Here is a 27,824-nt window from a genome sequence, read left to right as displayed (position 1 = left end):
TCTGTGTGTGTGTGGGTCGTCTGTGTGTGTGTGGGTCGTCTGTGTGTGTGTGTCGTGTGTGTGTGTGGGTTGTCTGTGTGTGTGTGGGTCGTGTGTGTGTGTGGGTCGTGTGTCTGTGTGGGTCGTCTGTGTGTGTGTGTGGGTCGTCTGTGTCTGTGGGTCGTGTGTGTGGGTCGTCTGTGTGTGTGTGTGTGGGTCGTCTGTGTGTGTGGGTCGTCTGTGTGTGTGGGTCGTCTGTGTGTGTGGGTCGTCTGTGTGTGTGGGTCGTCTGTGTGTGTGGGTCGTCTGTGTGTGTGTGGGTCGTCTGTGTGTGTGTGGGTCGTCTGTGTGTGTGTGTGTGTGGGTCGTCTGTGTGTGTGTGTGGGTCGTCTGTGTGTGTGTGTGTGTGGGTCGTCTGTGTGTGTGTGTGTGTGTGTGTGTGGGTCGTCTGTGTGTGTGTGTGTGGGTCGTCTGTGTGTGTGTGTGTGGGTCGTCTGTGTGTGTGTGTGTGTGGGGGTCGTCTGTGTGTGTGTGTGTGGGTCGTCTTTGTGTGTGTGTGTGGGTCGTCTGTGTGTGTGGGTCGTGTGTGTGTGTGTGTGGGGGTCGTGTGTGTGTGTGTGGGAGTCGTGTGTGTGTGTGTGTGTATGTGTGGGGGTCGTGTGTGGGTCGTCTGTGTGTGTGGGGGTCGTGTGTGGGTCGTCTGTGTGTGTGTGTGTGGGTCGTCTGTGTGTGTGTGTGTGTGTGTGTGGGTCGTCTGTGTGTGTGTGTGGGTCGTCTGTGTGTGTGTGTGGGTCGTCTGTGTGTGTGTGGGTCGTCTGTGTGTGTGTGAGTCGTGTGTGGGTCGTCTGTGTGTGTGGGTCGTGTGTGGGTCGTCTGTGTGTGTTGGTCGTCCGTGTGTGGGTCGTCTGTGTGTGGGGGTCGTGTGTGTGTGTGTGGGGGTCGTGTGTGTGTGGGGGTCGTGTGTGTGGGGGTCGTGTGTGTGTGTGTGGGTCGTCTGTGTGTGTGGGTCGTGTGTGTGTGTGTGGGTCGTCTGTGTGTGTGGGTCGTCTGTGTGTGTGGGTCGTCTGTGTGTGTCGTCTGTGTGTGTCGTCTGTGTGTGTCGTCTGTGTGTGTCGTCTGTGTGAGTCGTCTGTGTGTGTGTGTGGGTCGTCTGTGTGTGTGTGGGTCGTCTGTGTGTGTGTGTGTGGGTCGTGTGTGTGTGTGTGTGTGTGGGTCGTCTGTGTCTGTCGTCTGTGTGTGTGGGGGTCGTCTGTGTGTGTGTGTGTCTGTGTGTGTGGGGGTCGTCTGTGTGTGTGTGTGTCTGTGTGTGTGGGGGTCGTGTGTGTGTGTGTGTCGTCTGTGAGTGTGTGTGTCGTCTGTGTCTGTGTGGTCTCTGTGTGTGTCGTCTGTGTGTGTGGGTCGTCTGTGTGTGTGGGTCGTCTGTGTGTGTGGGTCGTCTGTGTGTGTGGGTCGTCTGTGTGTGTGTGTGGGTCGTCTGTGTGTGTGTGTGGGTCGTCTGTGTGTGTGTGTGGGTCGTCTGTGTGTGTGTGTGTGGGTCGTCTGTGTGTGTGGGTCGTCTGTGTGTGTGGGTCGTCTGTGTGTGTGGGTCGTCTGTGTGTGTGTGTGTGTCGTCTGTGAGTGTGTGTGTCGTCTGTGAGTGTGTGTGTCGTCTGTGTGTGTGGGGGTCGTCTGTGTGTGTGGGGGTCGTCTGTGTCTGTGTGTGTGTGGGTCGTCTGTGTGTGTGTGTGGGTCGTCTGTGTGTGTGTGTGGGTCGTCTGTGTGTGTGTGTGTGGGGGTCGTCTGTGTGTGTGGGTCGTCTGTGTGTGTGTGTGGGGGTCGTGTGTGGGTCGTCTGTGTGTGTTGGTCGTCCGTGTGTGGGTCGTCTGTGTGTGTGTGGGTCGTCTGTGTGTGGGGGTCGTGTGTGTGTGTGTGTGGGGGGGTCGTGTGTGTGTGTGGGGGGTCGTGTGTGTGTGTGGGGGTCGTGTGTGGGGGTCGTCTGTGTGTGTGTGGGTCTGTGTGTGTGTGGGTCGTCTGTGTGTGTGGGTCGTGTGTGTGTGGGTCGTGTGTGTGTGTGTGGGTCGTGTGTGTGTGTGTGGGTCGTGTGTGTGGGGGTCGTGTGTGGGTCTGTGTGTGGGGGTCGTGTGTGGGTCGTCTGTGTGTGTTGGTCGTCCGTGTGTGGGTCGTGTGTGTGTGTGTGTGTGGGGGTCGTGTGTGTGGGTCGTCTGTGTGTGTGGGTCGTCTGTGTGTGTGGGTCGTCTGTGTGTGGGGGTCGTCTGTGTGTGTGGGTCGTCTGTGTGTGTGTGTGGGTCGTCTGTGTGTGTGTGTGTGTCGTCTGTGTGTGTCGTCTGTGTGTGTGGGGGTTGTCTGTGTGTGTGTGTGTGTGTGGGTAGTCTGTGTGTGTGGGTCGTCTGTGTGTGGGTCGTCTGTGTGTGTGTGTGGGTCGTCTGTATGTGTGTGTCTGTGTGTGTGGGGGTCGTCTGTGTGTGTGGGGGTCGTCTGTGAGTGTGTGTGTCGTCTGTGTCTGTGTGGTCTCTGTGTGGGTCGTCTGTGTGTGTGTGTGTGTGGGTCGTCTGTGTGTGTGTGAGTCGTCTGTGTGTGTGTGGGTCGTCTGTGTGTGTGTGTGTGGAGTCGTGTGTGGGTCGTCTGTGTGTGTGTGTGGGAGTCGTGTGTGGGTCGTGTGTGTGTGTGTGTGGGTCGTGTGTGTGTGTGTGTGGGGGTCGTGTGTGGGTCTGTGTGTGTGGGGGTCGTGTGTGGGTCGTCTGTGTGGTGTTGGTCGTCCGTGTGTGGGTCGTGTGTGTGTGTGTGTGTGGGGGTCGTGTGTGTGGGTCGTGTGTGTGGGTCGTCTGTGTGTGTGTGTGGGGGTCGTGTGTGTGTGTGTGTCGTCTGTGTGTGTGTGTGTCGTCTGTGAGTGTGTGTGTCGTCTGTGTGTGTGGGGGTCGTCTGTGTGTGTGGGGGTCGTCTGTGTCTGTGTGTGTGTGTGTGTGGGTCGTCTGTGTGTGTGGGTCGTCTGTGTGTGTGTGTGTGGGTCGTCTGTGTGTGTGTGTGTGGGTCGTCTGTGTGTGTGTGTGTCGTCTGTGTGTGTGTGTGTGTCGTCTGTGTGTGTGTGTGTGTGGGGGTCGTGTGTGTGTGTGGGTCGTCTGTGTGTGTGTGTGTGTGTGTGGGGGTCGTCTGTGTGTGTGTGGGGGTCGTCTGTGTGTGTGGGGGTCGTCTGTGTGTGTGTGTGTGTGTGTCGTCTGTGTGTGTGTGTGGGTCGTCTGTGTGTCTGTGTGTGTGGGGGTCGTGTGTGTGTGTGTGTGTGTCGTCTGTGAGTGTGTGTCGTCTGTGTGTGTGTGGGTCGTCTGTGTGTGTGTGTCGTCTGTGTGTGTGTGGGTCGTCTGTGTCTGTGTGGTCTCTGTGTGTGTCGTCTGTGTGTGTTGTGTGGGTCGTGTGTGTGTATGGGTCGTCTGTGTGTGGGGGTCGTGTGTGTGTGTGTGTGTGGTCTGTGTGTTTGTGTGTGTGTGTGTGTGGGTCGTCTGTGCGTGTGGGTCGTCTGTGTGTGTGTGTGGGTCGTCTGTGTGTCGTCTGTGTGTCGTCTGTGTGTCGTCTGTGTGTGTCGTCTGTGTGTGTCGTCTGTGTGAGTCGTCTGTGTGTGTGTGGGTCGTCTGTGTGTGTGTGGGTCGTCTGTGTGTGTGTGGGTCGTCTGTGTGTGTGTGTGTGTGGGTCGTCTGTGTGTGTGTGTGTGTGTGTGTGGGTGGGTCGTCTGTGTCTGTCGTCTGTGTGTCTGTGTGTCGTCTGTGTGTGTGTGTGTGGGTCGTCTGTGTGGGTCGTCTGTGTGTGTGTGGGGGTCGTGTGTGTGTGTGTGTGTGTGGTCTGTGTGTGTGTGGTCTGTGTGTGTGTGGGTCGTCTGTGTGTGTGTGGGTCGTCTGTGTGTGTGTGGGTCGTCTGTGTGGGTCGTCTGCGTGTGTGTGGGTCGTCTGTGTGTGTGTGTGTCGTCTGTGTGGGTCGTCTGTGTGTGTGCAGGGGGGTCGTCTGTGTGTGTGTGTGTGTGTGGGGGGGTCGTGTGGGTCGTCTGTGTGTGTGTGGGTCGTCTGTGTGTGTGTGGGTCGTCTGTGTGTGTGTGTGTGTGGGTCGTCTGTGTGTGTGTGTGTGTGTGGGTCGTCTGTGTGTGTGTGGGTCGTCTGTGTGTGTGTGGGGGTCGTGTGTGTGTGTGTGTGGGTCGTCTGTGTGTGTGTGTGTGGGTCGTCTGTGTGTGTGTGTGTGGGTCGTCTGTGTGTGTGTGTGGGGGTCGTGTGTGTGTGGGGGTCGTCTGTGTGTGTGTGTGGGGGTCGTCTGTGTGTGTGGGGGTCGTCTGTGTGTGTGTGTGTGTCGTCTGTGTGTGTGTGTGGGTCGTCTGTGTGTGTGTGTGTGTGTGTGTGGGGGTCGTGTGTGTGTGTGTGTGTGTCGTTTGTGTGTGTGGGTCGTCTGTGTGTGTGTGTGGGTCGTCTGTGTGTGTGTGTGGGTCGTCTGTGTGTGTGGGTCGTCTGTGTGTGTGGGTCGTCTGTGTGTGTGGGTCGTCTGTGTGTGTGGGTCGTCTGTGTGTGTGTGTGTCTGTGTGTCTGTGTGTCGTCTGTGTGTGTGTGTGTGTGGGTCGTCTGTGTGTGTGTGTGTCGTGTCTTCTGTGTCGTGTCTTCTGTGTCGTGTCGTCTGTGTGTCGTCTGTGTGTGTGTGGGTCGTCTGTGTGTGTCGTCTGTGTGTGTGGGGGTCGTGTGTGGGGGTCGTCTGTGTGTGGGGGTCGTCTGTGTGTGTGGGTCGTCTGTGTGTGTGTGTGTGGGTCGTCTATGTGGGTCGTCTGTGTTTGTCTCGTCTGTGTGTCGTCTGTGTGTGTGGGTCGTCTGTGTGTGTGTGTGGGTCGTCTGTGTGTGTGTGTGTGTCGTCTGTGTGTGTCGTCTGTGTGGGGGTCGTGTGTGTGTGGGGCGTCTGTGTGTGGGTCGTCTGTGTGTGTGTGTGTGTGTGTGTGTGGGGGTCGTGTGTGTGTGGGTCGTCTGTGTGTGTGTGTCATCTGTGTGTTGTCTGTGTGGGTCGTGTGTGTGGGTCGTCTGTGTCTGTGTGTGTCGTCTGTGTGTGTGTGTGGGTCGTCTGTGTGGGTCGTCTGTGTGTGTGGGGGTCGTGTGTGTGTGTGTGGGGGTCGTGTGTGTGTGGGGGTCGTGTGTGTGTGGGTCGTCTGTGTGTGTGTGTGGGTCGTGTGTGTGTGTCTGTGTGTCTGTGTGTCGTCTGTGTGTGTGGGGGTCGTCTGTGTGTGTTGGTCGTGTGTGTGTTGTGTCGTGTCGTCTGTGTTTCGTCTGTGTGTGTGTGTCTGTGTCTGTGTCTGTGTATGTGTGTGTGTGTGTCGTGTGTGTGTGTGTTTGTCTGTGTGGGGGTCGTCTGTGTGTGTCTGTGTGTGGGTCTGTGTGTCGTGTGTGTGGGTGTCGTCTGTGTGTGGGTCTGTGTGTCGTGTGTGTGTGTGGGTCGTCTGTGTGTCTGTGTGTGTGTGTGTGTCGTCTGTGTGTGTGTGTGTCGTCTGTCGTGTGTGTCATCTGTGTGTCGTCTGTGTGGGTCGTGTGTGTGGGTCGTCTGTGTGTGTCGTCTGTGTGTGTGTGTGGGTCGTCTGTGGGTCGTCTGTGTGTGTGTGGGTCGTCTGTGTCTGTGTGTGTGTAGTCTGTGTGTGTGTGTGTGGGTCGTCTGTGTCATGTCGTCTGTGTTTCGTCTGTGTGTGTGTGTCGTGTGTGTGTCGTCTGTGTGTTTGTGTCTGTGTGTGGGTCTGTGTGTCGTGTGTGTGGGTGTCGTCTGTGTTGGGTGTCCGTGTGTCGTATGTGTGTCGTGTGTGTGTGTGGGTCGTATGTGTGTGTGGGTCGTCTGTGTGTGTCGTCTGTGTGTGTGTGTCGTCTGTGTGTGTAGTCTGTGTGTGTGTGTGTGGGTCGTCTGTGTGTGTGTCGTCTGTGTGTGGGTCTGTGTGTCGTGTGTGTGGGTGTCCGTGTGTGTGTGTAGTCTGTGTCTGTGTCTGTGTCGTCTGTGTCTATGGGTCGTCTGTGTGTGTGGGTCGTCTGTGTGTGTGTGTGTCGTTGTCTGTGTGTCGTCTGTGTGTGTGTGTGTCGTCTGTGTGTGTGTGTGTGGGGTCGTGTGTGTGTGTGGGGGTCGTGTATGTGGGGGTCGTGTGTGTGGGGGTCGTGTGTGTGTGTGTGTCGTGTCGTCTGTGTGTGTGTGTGGGTCGTCTGTGTGTGTCTCGTGTGTCTGTGTGTCGTCTGTGTGTGTGTCGTCTGTGTGTGTGTCGTCTGTGTGTGTGTCGTGTGTGTGTGTCGTGTGGGGGTCGTGTGTGTGTCGTGTGTGTGTGTGGGGGTCGTGTGTGTGTGTGTGGGTCGTCTGTGTGCGGGTCGTCTGTGTGTGTGTGGGGGACGTGTGTGTGTGTGTGGGTCGTCTGTGTGTGTGTGGGGGTCGTCTGTGTGTGTGGGTCGTCTGTGTGTGTGTGTGTGTGTGTAGTCTGTGTGTGTCGTCTGTGTGTCGTCTGTGTCGTGTGTGTGTGGGTCGTCTGTGTGTGTCTGTGTCGTGTGTGTGTGGGTCGTCTGTGTGTGGGGGTCGTCTGTGTGTGTGGGGGTCGTGTGTGTGTCGTGTGTGTGTGTGTGGGTCGTCTGTGTGTGTGGGGGTCGTGTGTGTGTCGTGTGTGTGTGTGGGGGTCGTGTGTGTGTGTGTGGGTCGTCTGTGTGTGTGTGGGTCGTCTGTGTGTGTTGGTCGTGTGTGTGTTGTGTCGTGTCGTCTGTGTTTCGTCTGTGTGTGTGTGTCTGTGTCTGTGTCTGTGTATGTGTGTGTGTGTGTCGTGTGTGTGTGTGTTTGTCTGTGTGGGGGTCGTCTGTGTGTGTCTGTGTGTGGGTCTGTGTGTCGTGTGTGTGGGTGTCGTCTGTGTGTGGGTCTGTGTGTCGTGTGTGTGTGTGGGTCGTCTGTGTGTCTGTGTGTGTGTGTGTGTCGTCTGTGTGTGTGTGTGTCGTCTGTCGTGTGTGTCATCTGTGTGTCGTCTGTGTGGGTCGTGTGTGTGGGTCGTCTGTGTGTGTCGTCTGTGTGTGTGTGTGGGTCGTCTGTGGGTCGTCTGTGTGTGTGTGGGTCGTCTGTGTCTGTGTGTGTGTAGTCTGTGTGTGTGTGTGTGGGTCGTCTGTGTCATGTCGTCTGTGTTTCGTCTGTGTGTGTGTGTCGTGTGTGTGTCGTCTGTGTGTTTGTGTCTGTGTGTGGGTCTGTGTGTCGTGTGTGTGGGTGTCGTCTGTGTTGGGTGTCCGTGTGTCGTATGTGTGTCGTGTGTGTGTGTGGGTCGTATGTGTGTGTGGGTCGTCTGTGTGTGTCGTCTGTGTGTGTGTGTCGTCTGTGTGTGTAGTCTGTGTGTGTGTGTGTGGGTCGTCTGTGTGTGTGTCGTCTGTGTGTGGGTCTGTGTGTCGTGTGTGTGGGTGTCCGTGTGTGTGTGTAGTCTGTGTCTGTGTCTGTGTCGTCTGTGTCTATGGGTCGTCTGTGTGTGTGGGTCGTCTGTGTGTGTGTGTGTCGTTGTCTGTGTGTCGTCTGTGTGTGTGTGTGTCGTCTGTGTGTGTGTGTGTGGGGTCGTGTGTGTGTGTGGGGGTCGTGTATGTGGGGGTCGTGTGTGTGGGGGTCGTGTGTGTGTGTGTGTCGTGTCGTCTGTGTGTGTGTGTGGGTCGTCTGTGTGTGTCTCGTGTGTCTGTGTGTCGTCTGTGTGTGTGTCGTCTGTGTGTGTGTCGTCTGTGTGTGTGTCGTGTGTGTGTGTCGTGTGGGGGTCGTGTGTGTGTCGTGTGTGTGTGTGGGGGTCGTGTGTGTGTGTGTGGGTCGTCTGTGTGCGGGTCGTCTGTGTGTGTGTGGGGGACGTGTGTGTGTGTGTGGGTCGTCTGTGTGTGTGTGGGGGTCGTCTGTGTGTGTGGGTCGTCTGTGTGTGTGTGTGTGTGTGTAGTCTGTGTGTGTCGTCTGTGTGTCGTCTGTGTCGTGTGTGTGTGGGTCGTCTGTGTGTGTCTGTGTCGTGTGTGTGTGGGTCGTCTGTGTGTGGGGGTCGTCTGTGTGTGTGGGGGTCGTGTGTGTGTCGTGTGTGTGTGTGTGGGTCGTCTGTGTGTGTGGGGGTCGTGTGTGTGTCGTGTGTGTGTGTGGGGGTCGTGTGTGTGTGTGTGGGTCGTCTGTGTGTGTGGGTCGTCTGTGTGTGTGGGGGTCGTGTGTGTGTCGTGTGTGTGTGGGGGTCGTCTGTGTGTGTGGGTCGTCTGTGTGTGTGTGTGTGTGTGAGTAGTCTGTGTGTGTCGTCTGTGTCGTGTGTGTGTGGGTCGTCTGTGTGTGTGGGTCGTCTGTGTGTGTCGTCTGTGTCGTGTGTGTGTGGGTCGTCTGTGTGTGTGGGTCGTCTGTGTGTGTGGGGGTCGTGTGTGTGTCGTGTGTGGGTCGTCTTTTGTGTGTGTGGGTCGTCTGTGTGTGTGTGTGTGTGGGTCTGTGTGTCGTGTGTGTGTGTGTGGGTGTCTGTGTGGGTGTCCGTGTCTGTGTGTGTCGTGTGTCGTCTGTGTGTGTGTGTGGGTCGTCTGTGTGTGTGGGTCGTCTGTGTGTGTGTGTGTCGTCTGTGTGTGTGGGTCGTCTGTGTGTGTGTGTGTGGGTCTGTGTGTCGTGTGTGTGTGTGTGGGTGTCTGTGTGGGTGTCCGTGTCTGTGTGTGTGTCGTGTGTCGTCTGTGTGTGTGTGGGTCGTGTGTGGGGGTCGTCTGTTTGTGTTGTCTGTGTGTCGTGTGTGTGTGTGTGGGTGTCTGTGTGGGTGTCCGTGTCTGTGTGTGTCGTGTGTCGTCTGTGTGTGTGTGTGGGTCGTCTGTGTGTGTGGGTCGTCTGTGTGTGTGGGTCGTCTGTGTGTGTGTGTGTCGTCTGTGTGTGTGGGTGTGGGTCGTCTTTTGTGTGTGTGGGTCGTCTGTGTGTGTGTGTGTGTGGGTCTGTGTGTCGTGTGTGTGTGTGTGGGTGTCTGTGTGGGTGTCCGTATCTGTGTGTGTGTGTGTGGGTGTCTGTGTGGGTGTCCGTGTCTGTGTGTGGGTCGTGTGTTTGGTCGTGTGTGGGGGTCGTCTGTTTGTGTTGTCTGTGTGTCGTGTGTGTGTGTGTCGTGTGTGTGTGTGTGCGTCGTGTGTGTGTGTGGGTCGTGTGTGTCTGTGTGTTGGTGTGTCGTCTGTGTGTGGGTCTTGTGTGTGTGTGTGGGTCTGTGGGGGGGTCGTGTGTGTGTGTGTGTGGGTCGTCTGTGTGTGTGTGGGTCGTGTGTGTGTGTGTGTGTGTGTGTGTGTGGGTCGTCTGTGTGTGTGTGGGTCGTGTCTGTGTCGTGTCGTCTGTGTTTCGTCTGTGTGGTTCTCGTCTGTGTGTGTGTGTGTGTGGGTCGTCTGTGTGTGGGTCGTCTGTGTGTGTGTGTCATCTGTGGGTCGTCTGTGTGTGGGTTGTGTGTGTGGGTCGTCTGTGTGTGTGTGGGTCGTCTGTGTCTGTGTGTGTGTCGTGTGTGTGTCGTCTGTGTGTCGTCTGTGTGTGTCGTCTGTGTGTGGGTCTGTGTCGTGTGTGTGTGGGTGTCCGTCTGTGTCTGTGTCGTCTGTGTCTGTGTGTCGTGTGTGTGTGTCGTGTGTGTGTGTGTGTGTGGGTCGTGTGTGTGGGGGTCGTGTGTGTGTGTGGGGGTCGTCTGTGTGTGTGTCGTGTGTGTGTGTGTGTCGTGTGTGTCGTCTGTCGTGTGGGTCGTCTGTGTGTGTGTGTGTTTGTGTCTGTGTGTGGGTCGTCTGTGTGTGTCGTCTGTGTGTCGTCTGTGTGGGTCGTCTGTGTGTGTGTGTAGGTCGTCTGTGTGTGTGTGTGTGTCATCTGTGTGTGCGTCTGTGTCGTGTGTGTGGGTGTCGTCTGTGTGGGTGTCCGTTTGTCGTCTGTGTGTCGTGTGTGTGTGGGCCGTCTGTGTGTGGGTAGTCTGTGTATGTGTGTGTGTGTGGGTCGTCTGTGTGTGTCGTCTGTGTGTGTGTGTCGTCTGTGTGTGTGTGTCGTCTGTGTGTGTGTGGGGGTCATGTGTGTGTGTGGGTCGTCTGTGTGTGTGTGTGGGTCGTGTGTGTGGGTGTCGTCTGTCGTGTGTCACATCTGTGTGTCGTCTGTGTGGGGGTCGTCTGTGTGGGTCGTCTGTGTGTGTGTGGGTCGTCTGTGTGTGTCATCTGTGTCGTCTGTCTGTGTGTCGTGTGTGTGGGTCGTGTGTGTGTGTGTGTGGGGGTCGTGTGTGTGTGTGGGGGTCGTGTCTGTGTGTGTCGTGTCGTCTGTGTGTGTCTGTGTGTGTGGGTCGTCTGTGTGTGTGTGTGGGGGTCGTGTGTGTGTGTGGGGGTCGTGTGTGTGTGTGTGGGTCGTCTGTGTGTGTGTGTGTGGGTCGTGTGTGGGTCTGTGTGTCGTCTGTGTGTGTGTGTCGTCTGTGTGTGTGTGTGTGGGTCGTCTGTGTGTGTGTGTGTGGGGGTCGTGTGTGTGTGTGTCGTCTGTGTGTGTCGTCTGTGTGTGTCGTCTGTGTGTGTGTGTGGGTCGTCTGTGTGTGTGTGGGTCGTCTGTGTGTGTGTGTGTCGTCTGTGTGTGTGTGTGGGTCGTCTGTGTGTGTCGTGTGTGTGTGGGTCGTCTGTGTGTGTGTGTGTGGGTCGTCTGTGTGTGTGGGTCGTCTGTGTGTGTGTGTGGGGGTTGGTGTGTGTGTGGGGGTCGTGTGTGGGTCGTCTGTGTGTGTGGGGGGGTCGTGTGTGTGTGTGTGGGGGTCGTGTGTGTGTGGGGGTCGTGTGTGTGTGTGTGTGTGTGGGGGTCGTGTGTGTGTGTGTGGGGGTCGTGTGTGTGTGTGTGGGGGTCGTGTGTGTGTGTGTGGGGGTCGTGTGTGTGTGTGTGGGGGTCGTCTGTGTGTGTGTCGTGTGTCGTCTGTGTGTGTGTGGGTCGTCTGTGTGTGTGTGTGGGTCGTGTGTGTCGTCTGTGTGTGTGTGTGTTTGTGTGGGTCGTGTGTGTGGGTCGTCTGTGTGTGTCGTGTGTGTGTGGGTCGTCTGTGTGTGTGGGTCGTCTGTGTGTGTGTGGGAGTTGGTGTGTGTGTGGGGGTCGTGTGTGTGTGGGGCTCGTGTGTGTCGTCTGTCGTCTGTGTGTGTGTGGGTCGTCTGTGTGTGTGTGGGTCGTCTGTGTGGGTCGTCTGTGTGTGTGGGTCGTCTGTGTGTGTGTGTGGGACGTGTGTGTGTGTGTGTGTGTGGGGGACGTGTGTGTGTGTGTGTGGGACGTGTGTGTGTGGGGGACGTGTGTGTGTGTGTGTCGTCTGTGTGTGTCGTGTGTGTGTGTGTGTGGGTCGTCTTGTGTGTGTGTGGGGGTCGTGTGTGTGTGTGGGGGTCGTGTGTGTGTGTGTGGGTCGTCTGTGTGTGTGGGGGTCGTCTGTGTGTGTGTGTGTGTGGGGGTCGTCTGTGTGTGTGTGTGTGTGGGTCGTCTGTGTGTGTCGTCTGTGTGTGGGTGTGGGTCGTCTTTTGTGTGTGTGGGTCGTGTGTGTGGGTGTCCGTGTGTGTGTGTGTCGTGTGTCGTCTGTGTGTGTGTGGGTCGTGTGTGTGGGTCGTCTGTGTGTGTGTTTGTGTGTGGGGGTCGTCTGTGTGTGTCTGTGTGTGTGTGTCGTCTGTGTGTGTCGTCTGTGTGTCGTGTGGGTCGTGTGTGTGGGTCGTGTGTGTGTGTGTGTGGGTCGTGTGTGTCTGTGTGTTGGTGTGTCGTGTGTGTGGGTGTCGTGTGTGTGTGGGTCGTCTGTGGGTCGTGTGTGTCGTCTGTGTCGTCTGTGTGTGTGTGTGTGTGTCGTGTGTGGGTCGTCTGTGTGTCGTGTGTGGGTTGTCTGTGTGTGTGTGTGGGTCGTCTGTGTGTGTGTGGGTCGTCTGTGTGTCGTGTGTGTGTCTGTGTGTCGTCTGTGTGGGTGTCCGTGTGTGTGTGTGTGGGTCGTCTGTGTGGGTGTCTGTGTGTGGGTGTCGTCTGTGTGTGTGTGTGTGTGTGTGTGTGGGTCGTCTGTGTGTGTGTGTGTGGGGGTCGTGTGTGTGTGTGGGTCGTCTGTGTGTGTGTGGGGGTCGTGTGTGTGTGTGTGTCGTCTGTGGGTCGTCTGTGTGTCGTCTGTGTGGGGGTCCTGTGTGTGTGTGGGGGTCATGTGTGTGTGTGTGTGTGTGTCGTCTGTGTGTGTGTGTCGTCTGTGTGTGTGTGGGGGTCGTCTGTGTGTGTGTGGGGGTCGTGTGTGTGTGTGGGTCGTGTGTGTGTGTGGGTCGTGTGTGTGTGTGGGTCGTGTGTGTGTGTGGGTCGTGTGTGTGTGTGGGTCGTGTGTGTGTGTGGGTCGTCTGTGTCTGTGTGTCTGTGTGTGTGTGTCGTCTGTGTGTGTGGGTCGTGTGTGTGGGTCGTCTGTGTGTGTGTGTGGGTCGTGTGTGGGTCTGTGTGTCTGTGTGTGTGTGTCGTGTGTGTCGTGTGTGTGTGTGTGGGTCGTCTGTGTGGGGGTCGTGTGTGTGGGTCGTGTGTGTGTGTGTGTGGGTCGTGTGTGTGTGTGTGTGGGTCGTGTGTGTGTGTGGGGGTCGTGTGTGTGTGTGTGGGGGTCGTGTGTGTGTGTGTGGGGGTCGTGTGTGTGTGTGTGTGTGGGGGTCGTCTGTGTGTGTGTCGTGTGTGTGTCGTGTGTGTGTGTGGGTCGTCTGTGTGTGTGTGGGTCGTGTGTGTCGTCTGTGTGTGTGTGTTTGTGTGGGTCGTGTGTGTGGGTCGTCTGTGTGTGTGTGGGTCTGTGTGTCGTCTGTGTGGGTGTCCGTGTGTGTGTGTGTGGGTCGTCTGTGTGGGTGTCTGTGTGTGGGTGTCGTCTGTGTGTGTGGGTCGTGTGTGTGTGTGGGTCGTCTGTGTGTGTGTGTGGGTCGTCTGTGTGTGTCTCGTCTGTGTGTGTCGTGTGTGTGGGTCGTCTGTGTGTGTGTCGTGTGTGTGGGTCGTCTGTGTGTGTGTGGGTCGTCTGTGTGTGTGTGGGTCGTCTGTGTGTGTGTGTGTGGGGGTCGTGTGTGTGTGTGTGGGGGTCGTGTGTGTGTGTGGGTCGTCTGTGTGTCGTCTGTGTGGGGGTCCTGTGTGTGTGTGGGGGTCGTGTGTGTGTGTGTGTGTGTGTGTCGTCTGTGTGTGTGTGTCGTCTGTGTGTGTGTGTGTGTGTGTGTCGTCTGTGTGTGTGTGTGGGTCGTCTGTGTGTGGGGGTCGTGTGTGTGTGGGGGTCGTGTGTGTGGGTCGTGTGTGTGTGTGGGTCGTGTGTGTGTGTGGGTCGTCTGTGTGTGTGGGTCGTCTGTGTGTGTGTGGGTCGTCTGTGTGTGTGTGTGTCGTCTGTGTGTGTGTGTGTCGTCTGTGTGTGTGGGTCGTCTGTGTGTGTGTGGGTCGTCTGTGTGTGTGTGGGTCGTGTGTGGGTCTGTGTGTCTGTGTGTGTGTGTCGTCTGTGTGTGTCGTGTGTGTGTGTGTGTGTGGGTCGTCTGTGTGGGGGTCGTGTGTGTGGGTCGTCTGTGTGTGGGGGTCGTGTGTGTGTGTGTGTGTGTGTGTGTGGGGGTCGTGTGTGTGTGTGTGTGGGGGTCGTGTGTGTGTGTGGGGGTCGTGTGTGTGTGTGTGGGGGTCGTGTGTGTGTCGTGTGTGTGTCGTGTGTGTGTGTGTGTGTCGTCTGTGTGTGTGTGTGGGTCGTCTGTGTGTGTGTGGGTCGTGTGTGTCGTCTGTGTGTGTGTGTGTTTGTGTGGGTCGTGTGTGTGGGTCGTCTGTGTGTGTGTGGGTTGTGTGTGTGTGTGTGTGTGTGTCGTGTGTGTCGTCTGTGTGTTGGAATGTCGTCTGTGTGTTGTCTGTGTCGTGTGTGTGTGGGTCGTGTGTGTGTGTGTGTGTGTGTGGGTCGTGTGTGTGTGTCGTCTGTGTGTGTTGGTGTGTCGTCTGTGTGTGTTGTCTGTGGGTCGTGTGTGTGTGTGTGGGGGTCGTGTGTCGTGTGTGTGTGTGTGGGTCGTGGGTAGTCTGTGTGTGTGGGTGTCGTGTGTGGGTGTCTGTGTCGTGTGTGTGTGTGTGTGGGTCGTGTGTGTGTGGGTCGTCTGTGTGTGGGGGGGTCGTCTGTGTGTGTGTGGGTCGTGTGTGTCGTCTGTGTGTGGGTGTCGTCTGTGTGTGTGGGTGACGTGTGGGTGTCGTGTGTGTGTGGGTGTCGTCTGTATGTGTGTGTGTCGTGTGTGTGTGGGTCGTCTGTGTGTCGTGTGTGTGTGGGTCGTCTGTGTATGTGTGTGTGTGTGTGTGTGTGTGTGTGTGTCGTCTGTGTGTGTGGGTGTCGTTTGTGTGTGTGTGTGTGGTCTGTGTGTCTGTGTGTGGGTCGTCTGTGTGTGTGTAGGTCGTCTGTGTGTGTGTGTGTGTCATCTGTGTGTGGGTCTGTGTCGTGTGTGTGGGTGTCGTCTGTGTGGGTGTCCGTTTGTCGTCTGTGTGTCGTGTGTGTGTGGGCCGTCTGTGTGTGGGTAGTCTGTGTATGTGTGTGTGTGTCGTGTGTGTGTGGGTCGTCTGTGTGTGTCGTGTGTCGTCTGTGTGTGTGTCGTCTGTGTGTGTGTGTCGTCTGTGTGTGTGTGGGGGTCATGTGTGTGTGTGGGTCGTCTGTGTGTGTGTGTGTGGGTCGTGTGTGTGGGTGTCGTCTGTCGTGTGTCACATCTGTGTGTCGTCTGTGTGGGTCGTCTGTGTGGGTCGTCTGTGTGGGTCGTCTGTGTGTGGGTCGTCTGTGTGTGTGTGTCATCTGTGTGTCGTCTGTCTGTGTCGTCTGTGTCTGTGTGTCGTGTGTGTGGGTCGTGTGTGTGTGGGGGTCGTGTGTGTGGGGGTCGTGTGTGTGTGTGGGGGTCGTGTCTGTGTGTGTCGTGTCGTCTGTGTGTGTCTGTGTGTGTGGGTCGTCTGTGTGTGTGTGTGGGGGTCGTGTGTGTGTGTGGGGGTCGTGTGTGTGTGTGTGGGTCGTCTGTGTGTGTGTGTGGGTCGTGTGTGGGTCTGTGTGTCGTCTGTGTGTGTGTGTCGTCTGTGTGTGTGTGTGGGTCGTCTGTGTGTGTGTGTGGGGGTCGTGTGTGTGTGTCGTCTGTGTGTGTCGTCTGTGTGTGTGTGTGGGTCGTCTGTGTGTGTGTGTGTCGTCTGTGTGTGTCGTGTGTGTGTGTGGGTCGTCTGTGTGTGTCGTCTGTGTGTCTGTGTCGTGTGTGTGGGTCGTCTGTGTGTGTCGTGTGTGTGTGTGGGTCGTCTGTGTGTGTGTGTGTGGGTCGTCTGTGTGTGTGTGTGGGGGTTGGTGTGTGTGTGGGGGTCGGTGTGTGTGTGGGGGTCGTGTGTGGGTCGTCTGTGTGTGTGTGGGGGTCGTGTGTGTGTGTGGGGGTCGTGTGTGTGGGGGTCGTGTGTGTGTGTGTGTGTGTGTGGGGGTCGTGTGTGTGTGGGGGTCGTGTGTGTGTGTGTGGGGGTCGTGTGTGTGTGTGTGTGGGTCGTGTGTGTGTGTGTGGGTCGTCTGTGTGTGTGTGGGTCGTCTGTGTGTGTGTGGGTCGTCTGTGTGTGTGTGGGTCGTGTGTGTGTGTGTGTGTGTGGGGGACGTGTGTGTGTGTGTGGGGGACGTGTGTGTGTGTCGTCTGTGTGTGTCGTGTGTGTGTGTCGTGTGTGTGTGTGTGGGTCGTCTGTGTGTGTGGGTCGTCTGTGTGTGTGTGTGGGGGTCGTGTGTGTGTGTGGGGGTCGTCTGTGTGTGTGTGTGTGGGTCGTCTGTGTGTGTCTGTGTGTGGGTGTGGGTCGTCTTTTGTGTGTGTGGGTCGTGTGTGTGGGTGTCCGTGTGTGTCGTGTGTGTGTGTGTCGTGTGTCGTCTGTGTGTGTGTGTGGGTCGTGTGTGTGGGTCGTCTGTGTGTGTGTTTGTGTGTGGGGGTCGTCTGTGTGTGTCTGTGTGTGTGGGTCGTGTGTGTGTGTGTGTGGGTCGTGTGTGTGTCTGTGTGTTGGTGTGTCGTGTGTGTGGGTGTCGTGTGTGTGTGGGTCGTCTGTGGGTCGTGTGTGTGGGTCGTCTGTCGTGTGTGTCGTCTGTGTCGTCTGTGTGTGTGTGTGTGTGTGGGTCGTCTGTGTGTGTGTGTGGGTCGTCCGTGTGTGTGTGTGTGTGGGTCGTCTGTGTGGGTGTCTGTGTGTGGGTGTCGTCTGTGTGTGTGTGTGTGTGGGTCGTGTGTGTGTGTGGGTCGTCTGTGTGTGTGTGAGTCGTCTGTGTGTGTCTCGTCTGTGTGTGTCGTGTGTGTGGGTCGTCTGTGTGTGTGTCGTGTGTGTGGGTCGTCTGTGTGTGGGTCGTCTGTGTGGGTCGTCTGTGTGTGTGTGGGTCGTCTGTGTGTGTGTGTGTGGGTCGTCTGTGTGTGTGTGTGGGGGTCGTGTGTGTGTGTGGGTCGTCTGTGTGTGTGTGTGGGGGTCGTGTGTGGGTCGTCTGTGTGGGTCGTCTGTGTGTCGTCTGTGTGGGGGTCCTGTGTGTGTGGGGGTCGTGTGTGTGTGTGTGTGGGTCGTCTGTGTGTGTGTGTGTGGGTCGTCTGTGTGTGTGTGTGTGGGTCGTCTGTGTGTGTGTGGGGGTCGTGTGTGTGTGTGGGGGTCGTGTGTGTGTGTGTGGGTCGTGTGTGTGTGTGGGTCGTGTGTGTGTGTGGGTCGTGTGTGTGTGTGGGTCGTCTGTGTCTGTGTGTCGTCTGTGTGTGTGTGTGTGTCGTCTGTGTGTGTGTGTCGTCTGTGTGTGTGGGTCGTGTGTGTGGGTCGTCTGTGTGTGTGTGGGTCGTCTGTGTGTGTGTGGGTCGTCTGTGTGTGTGTGGGTCGTGTGTGGGTCTGTGTGTCTGTGTGTGTGGGTCGTCTGTGTGTGTCGTGTGTGTGTGTGTGGGTCGTCTGTGTGGGGGTCGTGTGTGTGGGTCGTCTGTCTGTGTGTGTGGGTCGTGTGTGTGTGTGTGGGGGTCGTGTGTGTGTGTGTGTGTGTGGGGGGGTCGTGTGTGTGTGTGGGGGTCGTGTGTGTGTGTGGGGGTCGTGTGTGTGTGTGTGGGGGTCGTGTGTGTGTGTGTGGGGGTCGTGTGTGTGTGTGTGTGGGTCGTCTGTGTGTGTGTCGTGTGTGTGTCGTGTGTGTGTGTGTGTGTGTGTGTCGTCTGTGTGTGTCGTCTGTGTGTGTGTGGGTCGTCTGTGTGTGTGTGGGTCGTGTGTGTCGTCTGTGTGTGTGTGTTTGTGTGGGTCGTGTGTGTGGGTCGTCTGTGTGTGTGTCTGTGGGTCGTCTGTGTGTCGTGTGTGTGTCTGTGTGTGTGTGTGTGTGGGTCGTCTGTGTGGGTGTCTGTGTGTGGGTGTCGTCTGTGTGTGTGTGTGTGTGTGTGTGTGTGTGTGGGTCGTGTGTGTGTGTGGGTCGTCTGTGTGTGTGTGTGGGGGTCGTGTGTGTGGGTCGTCTGTGTGTGGGTCGTCTGTGTGTGTGTCGTGTGTGTGGGTCGTCTGTGTGTGTGTCGTGTGTGTGGGTCGTCTGTGTGTGTGTGGGTCGTCTGTGTGTGTGTGGGTCGTCTGTGTGTGTGGGGGTCGTGTGTGTGTGTGTGTCGTCTGTGGGTCGTCTGTGTGGGTCGTCTGTGTGTCGTCTGTGTGGGGGTCCTGTGTGTGTGTGGGGGTCGTGTGTGTGTGTGTGTGTGTGTCGTCTGTGTGTGTGTGTCGTCTGTGTGTGTGTGTGGGTCGTCTGTGTGTGTGTGTGGGGGTCGTCTGTGTGTGTGTGGGGGTCGTCTGTGTGTGTGTGGGGGTCGTGTGTGTGTGTGGGGGTCGTGTGTGTGTGTGGGGGTCGTGTGTGTGTGTGGGTCGTGTGTGTGTGTGGGTCGTCTGTGTCGTCTGTGTGTGTGTGTGTCGTCTGTGTGTGTGGGTCGTGTGTGTGGGTCGTCTGTGTGTGTGTGGGTCGTCTGTGGGTCTGTGTCTGTGTGTGTCGTCTGTGTGTGTCGTGTGTGTGTGTGTGGGTCGTCTGTGTGGGGGTCGTGTGTGTGGGTCGTCTGTCTGTGTGTGTGGGTCGTGTGTGTGGGGGTCGTGTGTGTGTGTGTGTGTGTGTGTGTGTGTGTGGGGGTCGTGTGTGTGTGTGTGTGGGGTCGTGTGTGTGTGTGGGGGTCGTGTGTGTGTGTGTGGGGGTCGTGTGTGTGTGTGTGTGTGGGGGTCGTGTGTGTGTGTGTGGGGGTCGTCTGTGTGTGTGTGGGTCGTGTGTGTCGTCTGTGTGTGTGTGTGTTTGTGTGGGTCGTGTGTGTGGGTCGTCTGTGTGTGTGTGGGGGTTGTGTGTGTGTGTGTGTGTCGTGTGTGTCGCCTGTGTGTGTTGGAATGTCGTCTGTGTGTTGTCTGTGTGTGTGTGTGTGGGTCGTGTGTGTGTGTCGTCTGTGTGTGTTGGTGGGTCGTGTGTGTGGGGGTCGTGTGTCGTGTGTGTGTGGGTCGTGGGTAGTCTGTGTGTGTGGGTGTCGTGTGTGTGGGTGTCGTCTGTGTCGTGTGTGTGTGTGGGTCGTGTGTGTGTGGGTCGTCTGTGTGTGGGGGGGTCGTCTGTGTGTGTGTGGGTCGTGTGTGTCGTCTGTGTGTGGGTGTCGTCTGTGTGTGTGGGTGACGTGTGGGTGTCGTGTGTGTGTGGGTGTCGTCTGTATGTGTGTGTGTCGTGTGTGTGTGGGTCGTCTGTGTGTCGTGTGTGTGTGGGTCGTCTGTGTATGTGTGTGTGTGTGTGTCGTCTGTGTGTGTGGGTGTCGTTTGTGTGTGTGTGTGGTCTGTGTGTCTGTGTGTGGGTCGTCTGTGTGTGTGTGTGGGTCTGTGTCTGTGTGTGGGTCGTCTGTGTGTGTGTGTGTGTGTGGGTCGTCTGTGTGTGTCATCTGTGTGTTGTCTGTGTCGTCTGTGTGTGGGTCGTCTGTGTGTGGGTGTCGTCTGTGTGGGTGTCGTGTGGGTGTGGTCCGTGGGTGTGGTGTGTGGGTGTGGTCCGTGTGTGTGGGTGTCGCCCATGTGTATCGCCCGTGTGTGTGTGTGTGTGTTGCCTGTGTGTGTGGGTGTCGTCCGTGTGTGTCGACCGTGTGTGGTGTCCGTGTGTGTCGTGTGGGTGTGGCCCGTGTGTGGGTGTCGTCCGTGTGTCGCCTGTGTGTGTGTCGTGTGGGTGTGGTCCGTGTGTGTGTGGGTGTGGTCCGTGTGTATCGTTCCTGTGTGTGTGTGTCGTCTGTGTGGTCTGTGTGTGTCGTGTGTGTGTGTGTCGTCCGTGTGTGTCGTCCGTGTGGGTGTGGTCCGTGTCGTCCATTGTGTGTGGTCCGTGTGTGTGTCGTCCGTGTGTGGGTGTCGTACGTGTGTCGTCCGTGTGGGTGTGGTCCGTGGGTGTCGTCCGTGTGTGTGTGTGTGTCCCGTCCGTGTGTGTGGTCCGTGTGTGTGTCGTCTGTGTGTGTGTGTGTCGTCCGTCTGTGTCGTCTGTGTGTGTGTGTGTGTGTGTGTGTGTGTGTCGTGTATCGTCCGTCCGTGTGTCATCCGTGTGTGTCGTCGTCCGTGTGTGTGTGTGTCGTCCGTGTGTCCGTGTGTGTGTCGTCCGTGTGTGTGTCGTCCGTGTGTGTGTCGTCCGTGTGTCGTCCGTCCGTGGGTGTGGTCCGTCCGTGTGTGTGTGGGGGAGGTCTGTGTGTGTTGTCCGTGTGTGTGTGTGTGTGTGTGTGTGTGTAAATGGTTTTTAAATGTGTAAAAGATGGGCAAAGCCTGAAAAATTAGAACAGATAAAATAGCTATAAAGAGAACAGAATAGCGATATAGAGGTAGCTAGCTTGGCTAGCTGTTATACAACAATTTGTTTTTAATAAAGTGTGGTCCCCGCAATTTTCATTTCCAGCACAGGAACGACAGGTTACAACCCTCAGCTGTCTGCTGTACCTTGGCTGTTTATTAAAAATAGAGGGGATCTCATGCTTATTTTTTTTTAAATTTAGTTTAAAAAAAAAAAAAAAGTTGGGTCCCCTCCATTTTACTAAAATCAACCATGATACAGCAGACAACTGGGGGCTGATATTGGGGTGGGAAGGGCCATGGTTATTTGGTCTTTTCCAGCCTAACAATAGCAGCCCACAGCCGCCCCAGAAATGGTGCATCCCCATTGATTGTGAGAGCATCCCCTGCAGGCACACACACACACACACACACACACACACACACTGCTCTGTATGCTACCCTGCGGTGACCTGAACCTCATAAGGTCAGCCTACGTCACCTCATGGGTGCTCTCAGCTGTGTGTGTGTGTGTGTGTGTGTGTGTGTGTGTGTGTGGTGACGTCACAATCTGAGTTCACAATGAACTCAGATGACATCCTGACGACACCCCTGTGACATCTGCACTACTACGGGTGTTGCATCGGAGTTCCCAATGAACTGTGATGAACCTGTGAAGTCACTCGCTACACCCATGGTAGCGTCTGTGTCACGTGGGTGTCGTCAGGATGTGATACGAGTTCCTTAGACACTCCGATGACCTCCTGGCATTGCTGCGCACACACACGGCTGGATACTCACCTGTCCCCTGCCATGCTGTCCCCGGCACGGACGTCTCCTCCGGCGCTGCTGCTGCTTCCAGGTCCTCGGTGCAGTGCATATTCAATGAGTATAATGAGCTGGAGTCAGAAGCAAGTGACAGCAGGGCTGGGGACAGGTGAGTTTAGAAAAGCATTTTATATCAGACATGTGTTTTCTCCGGTACAGGTCACACTGATGTCACACGGATCATATCAGTGTGTATGGCCTGTGTGACACCCATGCTGCTGGAGAAAAAAATTGGATGTGTCTGCGTGTGTCCGTGCGGGGCCACACGATCAGTGTCAAACAAAAACACGGACGTTTGAGGAACACAATAGAGTAACATGGGTACGTGTGTCATCTGTGTTTAAAAATGGGTGTCACATGTACCTGAAACGCAAACATCTAAAACCGACCTAACTATGAGGTGTGTTCTTTTTAGGCTTATTCTCAGCTAGTGCAACAGTGTGAGCAACAAAAGAGAGAATTTGAGAGCTCGCTTCAGAAGACCTCCCAGCAGATGCAGAGCAGACTGACGGAGCTGGAACAGTCCAATAAGGAGCTTCTTGAAAAACGGTATAAAGCTGAATCTAGCGTCCGAGAGATGAGAGCGAAGTTCCAGAGCCTGGAAGAGGTAACCATTTTTCATATGTACACATTTGGTAGATACAATTTGGCTGTGCAGTTGACCAAATAATGTAAATTTGAAAATAAATTGGAAAAAGACTTCTGTTAATATCCATTCTCTCCAAGATTAAGAAAAAACAGGTACCGTATTTTTCCTACTAGAAGACGCACCAGACCATTAGAAGCACCCTGGTTTTAGAGGAGGAAAATAAAACTTTAAGCAAAAAATGTGGTCATGACACACTTATCCCCATAGGATCTGCTGCTGACACTGTCATTGGGGTAATGTCCCCAAATTCTCTACTAAGTTACCCCAGCCTGATAATGATCCTCCTGCCTTGTATATGATCCCCATCCTGGTATATATTCCCTTCCTGCTATATACCGCCATCATGGTATAGCCCCCATCCTTCTACATAGCGCCATCCTGGTATATGCCCTTATCCTGCTATATACCCCCATCCATCCTGCTATATACCCCCATCCATCCTGCTATATACCCCCATCCATCCTGCTATATACCCCCATCCATCCTGCACTATACCCCCATCCATCCTGCACTATACCCCCATCCATCCTGCACTATACCCCCATCCATCCTGCACTATACCCCCATCCATCCTGCACTATACCCCCATCCATCCTGCACTATACCCCCATCCATCCTGCACTATACCCCCTTCCATCCTGCACTATAGCCCCTTCCATCCTGCACTATAGCCCCTTCCATCCTGCAATATACCCCCTTCCCATCCTGCAATATACCCCCTTCCCATCCTGCAATATACCCCCTTCCCATCCTGCAATATACCCCCTTCCCATCCTGCAATATACCCCCTTCCCATCCTGCAATATACCCCCTTTCCATCCTGCAATATACCCCTTTCCCATACTGCAATATACCCCCTTCCCATCCTGCAATATACCCCCTTTCCATCCTGCAATATACCCCTTTCCCATCCTGCAATATACCCCCTTTCCATCTTGCAATATGGCTGTATCCTGTGGCACACAAAAAAATAAACATTTTATACTCACCTTTCCTTGCTCCATGCAGCATCGCTCCTCTTCCTATCAGTGCTGGCAGCATCGCTCGTCCTCCTGTCTGCCTGTCAGCTGACCTGTGTGGAGACTAGCGGTGCACACAGGGATGACGTCATCGCGCTGCTCACCGCTCTCTACACACATCAGCTGGCCGGCAGACAGGAGGAGATCGCAGTGCTGCAGACAACGGTGACGGGTGAGTATACCGTACTTATTCACTGCCCCCACCCCCCGCGCTGATGATGATGTGTGGGGGGGGGGGTTTAGTGAATACAGCCGCACATGATCACTCCAGGCTGTAGTTGCCAGGGGTGATCACTTAGGCCAGTTGTTAATTATGCGCACCCCCCCCCCCCCCGCCCATCATCCCGCCCACCTGTCAGCGCCGGCTTTAGCGCTGAGAGGTGATTGGCGGGAGGATGCATGCATATGAAATGAGCGGGCCCACGTGGTCACGGCAGGCTGCTACAGCCTGCTAGTGCTGCTGATGACCCACTCCACCGCAGCACCCTCATGCCCCCGCAGTCACATTCAGAATGACGCACCCCCCACTTCCCCCAACATTTGGGGGGGAAAAGTGCGTCTTATAGTCCGAAAAATACGGTATACTCTTCAAATCTGGGGGACATGCACAACACCATGATGAGCATAAAGACCAGTTAGTTATAAACTATTTTTGTGTGGCCAGTGTACATCAATGTGACTCACTAATGGTAAACTTTAAATTACTAGACCTATTGGGGGTGTTAGAGGGTTATTACTGATAGAGTAACGACCCATTCACAAAACTCGACATGTTGGTACAATGAGGCTTTCACTGATGGCTAAAAGTAAAGGGCTGAAGCTGTGCTGTCCTCATAGACTAAAGACTGGTTCAATAGAGTCTATGAATCCTGTCTTCAGCTATGAGAAAATAAATTGCTCACCCATGTGCTTTTTGGTTTTCGTTCTCATTATCTTATTCCACACCAAATATTCCTGCTAGTCTCTGAAGTCAAAAGTTCAGTACAGTGCAGCTAATCTTTGAGATCACGAGTCATTTACCCCACACCCTCTTCCTGTTCAGGGATATTTGGGGGTTTTATCATACATGTGCCTTTTTTAACCCCTTCACCCCCGGCCACTAAAACACCCTAATGACCGGGCCATTTTTTGCAATTCTGACCAGTGTCACTTTGACAGGTTATAACTCTGGAACGCTTCAACGAATCCTGGCGATTCTGAGATTGTTTTTTCGTGACATATTGTACTTCATGTCAGTGGTAAATTTAGGCCGATATTTTTTGCGTTTTATTTGTGAAAATTTAGGAAATTTTGCAAAAATTTAGAAAATTTCGCAATTTTCAAATTTCTTCATCGTTCCTATGGGAGACCCAGACCATGGTGTATAGCTTCTGCCTCCGGAGGACACACAAAATACTACACTAAAAAGTGTAGCTCCTCCCTCTGAGCATATACACCCCTTGGATAACCAAATATAGCCAGTTTAATGCTTTGTGTTCAGGAGGCATACATCCACACATGCATTCTCATTGATTTTTGGAAAGTTTGAAGAAAAGCGGGTCCAAGCCTGGACTCCCGGCATGTCCCTTCTCACCCCACTGTGTCGGCGGTGTTGTTAAGGTTGATTTCAGGGCTGGAGCCTTACATGCCGCGCTCCTTCACCATCCCTCGGGCTCTGGCTTGAAGTGGGAGCCAGCACGGTTCTCACTGCCTTGCAGGAGACCGGTCTCCATCCGCAGCCCTTTCAGGATCCTGCCGGACGGAGCACTCATCCCTCAGGGACCTGGCCCTGCGTCTCACAAGCTAAGTATCTGAGACGTTATTGTAGGGGGGTCCCTTGTACTTTATTGTTGGGGAGAGTGTGCTGTGTGACTTTGGTGACATTTCCGGCCGGTTCTCTGGTTTTCACCTGAGAACCGCGCCGAGGGTGCCTGCGCGCCGGCCGCATTGTTAAATTTAGGCCCCGGCTTCGCCTGAGGCCTAGTTTCGTTTTCACTGCCCCTGCATGTCAGTCATGCAGAGGGACAGTGCGGCTCCGCCCAGCGGCTGTTCGGTACAGGGGAGGGACACTCCTCTCTGAGGCAATATTCCCTCCCCTGTATATCTCCTTGGCCCTCCGGATCCCGCTCTTAGAGTAGGCCCCGCCCCCTCTCCTCGCTCCGGCGCCATTTTCTCAGCGTTCTCACAGTGATCGGCGCTGGCTGCAGCATCTCTCTGGGGGTCCGGCCTGTGGGATCTGGAGGGCACACAAACGGTCTGGTAAGCCACAACCTCCGGTTGTGGACCTGCTTATTCACTCTCTGGGGGTCATTCACCCCACTTCAGCAGCATGTCTCACACTAGGAGCAAGGCTGCAAGGCTGTACTCAATATGCACTGCATGTAAGCTCGTACTGCCTGAACCGAGCACATATCCACATTGTGATGCCTGCTCTAACATGGTGGTGCCTCAGCCTGGAGTCTCCCCAGTGGTCCCTCCGGCTGCTCCGGCTCCGGTGGCTGAACCCCCGGCTTGGGTAGAATCTTTCTCTAAGTCTATCTCCCAGTCCTTTGCTGACTCCATGGGACAGCTGTCCCGGACTCTGCTGAGCATGCATCAGCCCCCTTCACAGGGTGCCCTTGCTGCTACGGCTCGCTCAGCAGAGCTCGCAGAGGATTCTTCATCTGGTCCCAGACCCCGTCCTCCTAAAAGGAGACGCAGGGTCCCCTCTCCTTCCTCGTCCCACGGCTCTGATTCACAAGCTGACTCGCAGGACGAGGAGGATGCCTTTACTGGGGGCTCGGACGCTACCTCTATGTGCCCCATCGATCTGACCGAGGGTGACGCAGATGTTAGTGATTTGATTGCGTCCATTAATTCTGTACTGGACCTCAATCCGCCAGTATCAGAGGAGCAACCCTCTCTGGCAGAAAAGCACCAGTTTACCTTGCCTAAGAGGACAAAGAGTGTGTTCTTTAACCACTCCAGTTTTCAGGCCACTGTGACCAAGCCTAGGGCCTGTCCTGACAAACGCTTCCCAAAGCGTGGTTCTGATGACCGTTTTCCTTTTCCACCAGAGGTGGTCAAGGAGTGGGCTCATTCACCAAAGGTAGACCCTCCGGTGTCTAGACTCTCAGCCCGGACAGTTGTATCAGTGGCTGATGGCACCTCACTTAAGGATTCCACTGACCGCCAGGTTGACCTTCTGGCCAAATCTGTATATGAGGCGGCAGGGGCCTCGTTCTCCCCATCTTTTGCAGCAGTGTGGGCTCTCAAGGCCATCTCTGCTTTTCTGGAGGAGATGCATTCCCTCACCAGGGACTCTATGCCTGAACTGGTTGCCTTAACTTCCCAGGCTTCAGCCTTTTCATCCTACGCCATGTCTGCCATGCTGGAGGCTTCTCACCGCACTGCGGTGGCTTCGGCTAATTCCCTCGCTATCCGCAGGATCTTGTGGCTTCGAGTAATTATTTGGGCGCATGGCGGGGCTCAGAAGAGAGAGAGCACCATTTGACAGCAAAATTGGTTGGAATCATTAGCTGACGTAATGTTGCATTTGGAGACCCCCTGAGGTGCCTAAACAATAGAGCTCCCCCAAAAGTGACCCCATTTTGGAAACTAGACCCCTCAAGGAATTTATCTAGATGTTTAGCGAGCCCCAAGGGGCTCCACACAAGTTGATAATGTTGAGCCATGAATACAATTTTTTTTTTTTTTCACCACAAAACTGTTACTTGAACCACGTAGCTTTTTTTTTCACAAGGGTATCAGGAAAAAATGTACCATAAAACGTATTGTGCAATTTCTCCTGAGTACGCAGATACCTCATATGTGGTGGAAATCAAATGTTTGGACACACGGCAGTGCTCAGAAGAGAAAGCGTACCATTTGACAGCAAAATTGGTTGGAATCATTAGCGGACGCCATGTCATGTTTGGAGACCCCCTATGGTGCCTAAACAGTGGAGCTCCCTCACAAGTGACCCCATCCCCTCAAGGAAATTATCTAGGTGTTTGGTGAGCCCCTTGCACCCCCAGGGGCTCCACAGAAGTTGATAACGTTGAACCGTGAAAATTTTTATATTTTTTTACCACAAAATTTTTGCATCAACCAGGTAGCTTTTTTTTTTTTTTTTACAACGGTATCAGGAAAAACTGCACCATAAAACGTCTTGTGCAATTTTTCCTGAGTAAGCAGATACCTCATGTGGTGGAAATAAATTGTTTGGGCACATGGTGGGGCTCAGAAGAGAACGAACACCATTTGACTTTTCAAACGCACAGACGCGGTGCACTGATCGGCCGCTGCAGGACGCACATTCGGATGAGATACAAAAAGCGTCGGTGATACGGAAAAAAAGAAAAAGTCACGCCAAAAATTGAGCAGGGATGCAGATCCGTTATCTGCATCCCTGATCAGCGCTTGGCGAGACGCACGGACAGATGCGATATAAAAAGCGTCGCGGATACGGAAAAGAGTCACGCCAAAAATTGAGCAGAGATGCAGATACGTTATCTGCATCCCTGATCAGCAATTGGCGGGACGCACGGACAGATGCGATACAAAACGCGTTGGGTATACGGAAAAAAAAAGTCACGACAAAAATTGACCACGGATGCAGATCCGCTATCTGCATCCATGATCAGTGCTCGGTGGGACGCACGGACAGATGAGGTGTAAAAATGGACAGGATACAGGGAAAAAAAGTTATACTCGCAGTACCCAGAGGAGGTAGCAGGAGGAACAGAAGGCAAGCGAGAGAGACAGCTGTACAGGAGCCGCAGGCAGGACGTTGGACAGATCAGCAGAAGACCCAAGAAGGACCCAGAGATGGAGGCAGATGTGATCGGGCCAGTGAAGAAATCGGACGACCCGGTGAAGGCAGGTAAGTGGACGTCAAGGGGAGGGGGAGAGCAGAGGGGGATACCGGAGAAGCAAGGAAAGAAGGAAGGAAGCAGAATAGAGATGACAGAGGAGGCAGGCAGATCGCAGGGGGAGCAGATCGGGATGTCGGGGGGCAGATCGGGGGGGGGGCACGCGCAGGGGCCATAACGGGAGTGCGCAGGGGCCATAACGGGAGTGGAATACTCACGTGGAGCAGGCCCAGAAGCGGTGACAAAAGCGGCGGCAGCGGTGGCGTGGTACCACAAGTACCAGCCACTCCACGCTGCAGACATGTTGGGGGAGGCTCCCCAGACCAGCACAGGCCTGGGGAGGGCGGACACCTGCAGATCAGAGTGCCCCACTGCACACTGATTGGAGCGATTGCGCGTCATAGCACGATCGCTCCAATCAGTGCTGCAGGGGCTGGGGGCGGCATGTTTGAGATCCACCTATGATCTGCTGTAGCTGCTACAATAGATCATAGCAGGATCTCACAGTATCGCACTAATTCGGGCATTATTTTTGCCGAAATCAGTGCGAATGTTGTGGTTGGCGGTTCAAATTTGAACAGCCATTCACAACGATCGTCGATGGGGGGTTGCGATGCCGCCCCCCCTGGGGTCACGAAAAGGTCCCCTGCTGTAAGAAACAGCAGGGGACATCATTTGAAAGCCGTTGCTATGGCCACGGCAATCAAATGAAGTTAAGGCAGTAAAATTACGTCCCTGGTCGTTAAGTCACGTTAAAATAGGACGTAATTTTACTGCCCGTGGTCGTGAAGGGGTTAATAGATTCACTTTAAAATACATAATTATAGAGCTATCGAGTGCAATGTGCAGCCAGACCCACGAGCAGTTCTGGGTGCATATTGCTAATCCCTGCCTAACCAT

General features: G+C 55.2%; 1 protein-coding gene across 2 annotated transcripts in view; it reads left to right on the top strand.

Annotated features, from left to right (window-relative positions):
- The window catches only part of SASS6 (SAS-6 centriolar assembly protein), a 204,456-nt gene that overhangs the window by 83,164 nt on the left and 93,468 nt on the right, over positions 1-27,824 (top strand). For both annotated transcript variants that reach the window (XM_075321013.1, XM_075321012.1), the window contains exon 7: positions 20,840-21,031. In XM_075321013.1, the coding sequence (XP_075177128.1) occupies positions 20,840-21,031 (192 nt within the window). The remainder of the gene's footprint in view (positions 1-20,839; positions 21,032-27,824) is intronic.

Source organism: Anomaloglossus baeobatrachus, chromosome 8 (assembly GCF_048569485.1).
Source record: "Anomaloglossus baeobatrachus isolate aAnoBae1 chromosome 8, aAnoBae1.hap1, whole genome shotgun sequence".
Taxonomy (NCBI): Eukaryota; Metazoa; Chordata; class Amphibia; order Anura; family Aromobatidae; genus Anomaloglossus; species Anomaloglossus baeobatrachus.
Note: the sequence above shows the minus strand (reverse complement) of the source record. Positions and strands in the feature narration are given on the sequence as shown.